Consider the following 1,571-nt stretch of genomic DNA (forward strand, 5'->3'; position numbering starts at 1 on the left):
ATGGGAGGACGGCACGCCGCCACCACACAGGGATTTTAACCCACAGAGAGGAGGGCATCGAACTGAAAATAACGTGAAGGGTCTTTTTTTCTCACCTCCTTGGCATGGAGGGCGGCATGGAGGGCGGCGGCACGCTTGCCCCCGGAGCCGGACGCGTCTGCAGCAGCGGCGGTGTCGCGGAGCCAGAGAGAAGCAGATCGTCGATGGGGCTGCCGCCCCCGAAGTGCCACGTCATCTCGTCGGGCCCCGGCGGCGGCGGCGCGCCGGCCTCGGCGAGCGGGCCGAGAGCGAGCGAGATCTCCGCGAGGAAGGGCGCGAGGCCGGCCTCCAACGCAGACCCAGACGCCTCGCCCGCCTGCGCCGCCGCCGCAAACCCCTCGACACGCCCCTGGGCTGATGCGGTGCGAGCCTCAGGAGTGTCGCGCTCGGGCGGCGGGGCCGGCAAGAGAGGAATCGCAGCGGCCCACGGCAGAGCCACCTTGCTCTTGAGCGTGCGGCCGACCGAGAAGGCGACCCAGCCGCCGGAGGTGGACAGCGCGGCGGCCTCGGCCAGGCCGGGCAGCGGGACCGGAAGCTCGTCCTTGAGGATCACGAGCGTCGGGCCCGGGCAGTCGGACGTCTGGTTCACGACGCGGTGCGCAGGCAAGCGCGAGGTTCGGGACGGCTCGTTCCAGAAGCCGCGCCCGTGGCGGTTGGCGATCTCGTCGGAGCCCGCGCCGATGGGCATGCGCACCCTCGACGCCGGCACAAACACGCCCCGCTGCCGGCAGCCCCCGCAGAACCTCTCGCGAAAGGCGGCGGTCGACGCCTGCGGAGGCAGCGCCTCGCAGCCCAGCGCGCCGCCCGAGACGACGTCGCCCCAGCACGTCTCCGTGTAGCGCGTGCGCTTCGGGGGTGGAGCGTCGGAGCTGGCGGCCTCGCGGGCCGGGGGCCTCGCCTCGTCCATCAGCCCTGGCCACCGCGAAGGCGCCGCCGCCCCAGAGCACGAACCCTCCTCCGCCTGCTCAGCTGCCTCGGTCGAGACGAAGCGCTGCCCTCGCTGCCAGAGGGACGCGCCAGAGCCCAGCTCGAGGGCGCCTCCCGTCGCGACCGGTGTGGCCGGCAGGGTGGGCGGTGTCGGGGGAATCAAGCCCGCAGCAGGCGCTGTCGGAGGCGCCGTGCCCGCCGCGCTGAGAAGCCATGCCAGCACACGCTCGGGATCTGCCAACGCCTGCTCGGCTGTCATCACAGCGGCGAGCCGAGGCACGCGTGTGATCGCTTTGCGGCATACTGCGAGCAGCGCAGCGCTGTGAAGTTCGCGGCGCGTGGCGTTCTCGCTGCGGAGCTGCTCGAATCCTTGCTCCACATCGGTCAGCTCTTCGGCAGCCGCGACCAGCTCCTCCAGCTCCCTGACCTTCGCCGCCTCCCGCTCCAAGGCGGCGGCCAGCCTCTCCTCTTCGGCACGCTGGTGAGCAGCGGCGGCTTGCCGCAGCGCGACGAGGCTGCCCGGCGCGGGGATCATGGCACAGGAATTGCACCGTCTGGCGGAGCGCCGCGGCGTGCTATCCCTGGCTGCAGAGCGTCGGCGAGAG

At 72.2% G+C, this 1,571-nt stretch overlaps 1 protein-coding gene across 1 annotated transcript in view; it reads right to left on the minus strand.

Annotated features, from left to right (window-relative positions):
• EMIHUDRAFT_102305 (alanyl-tRNA synthetase) overlaps positions 1 to 1,571 on the minus strand; it is a gene marked incomplete at both ends in the record, with an annotated part of 2,980 nt that overhangs the window by 727 nt on the left and 682 nt on the right. The window contains one exon of the mRNA XM_005771172.1: positions 96 to 1,520. Within this exon, the coding sequence (XP_005771229.1) occupies positions 96 to 1,520 (1,425 nt within the window). The remainder of the gene's footprint in view (positions 1 to 95; positions 1,521 to 1,571) is intronic.

This window comes from Emiliania huxleyi, assembly GCF_000372725.1.
Source record: "Emiliania huxleyi CCMP1516 unplaced genomic scaffold EMIHUscaffold_39, whole genome shotgun sequence".
Classification (NCBI taxonomy): Eukaryota; Haptophyta; order Isochrysidales; family Noelaerhabdaceae; genus Emiliania; species Emiliania huxleyi.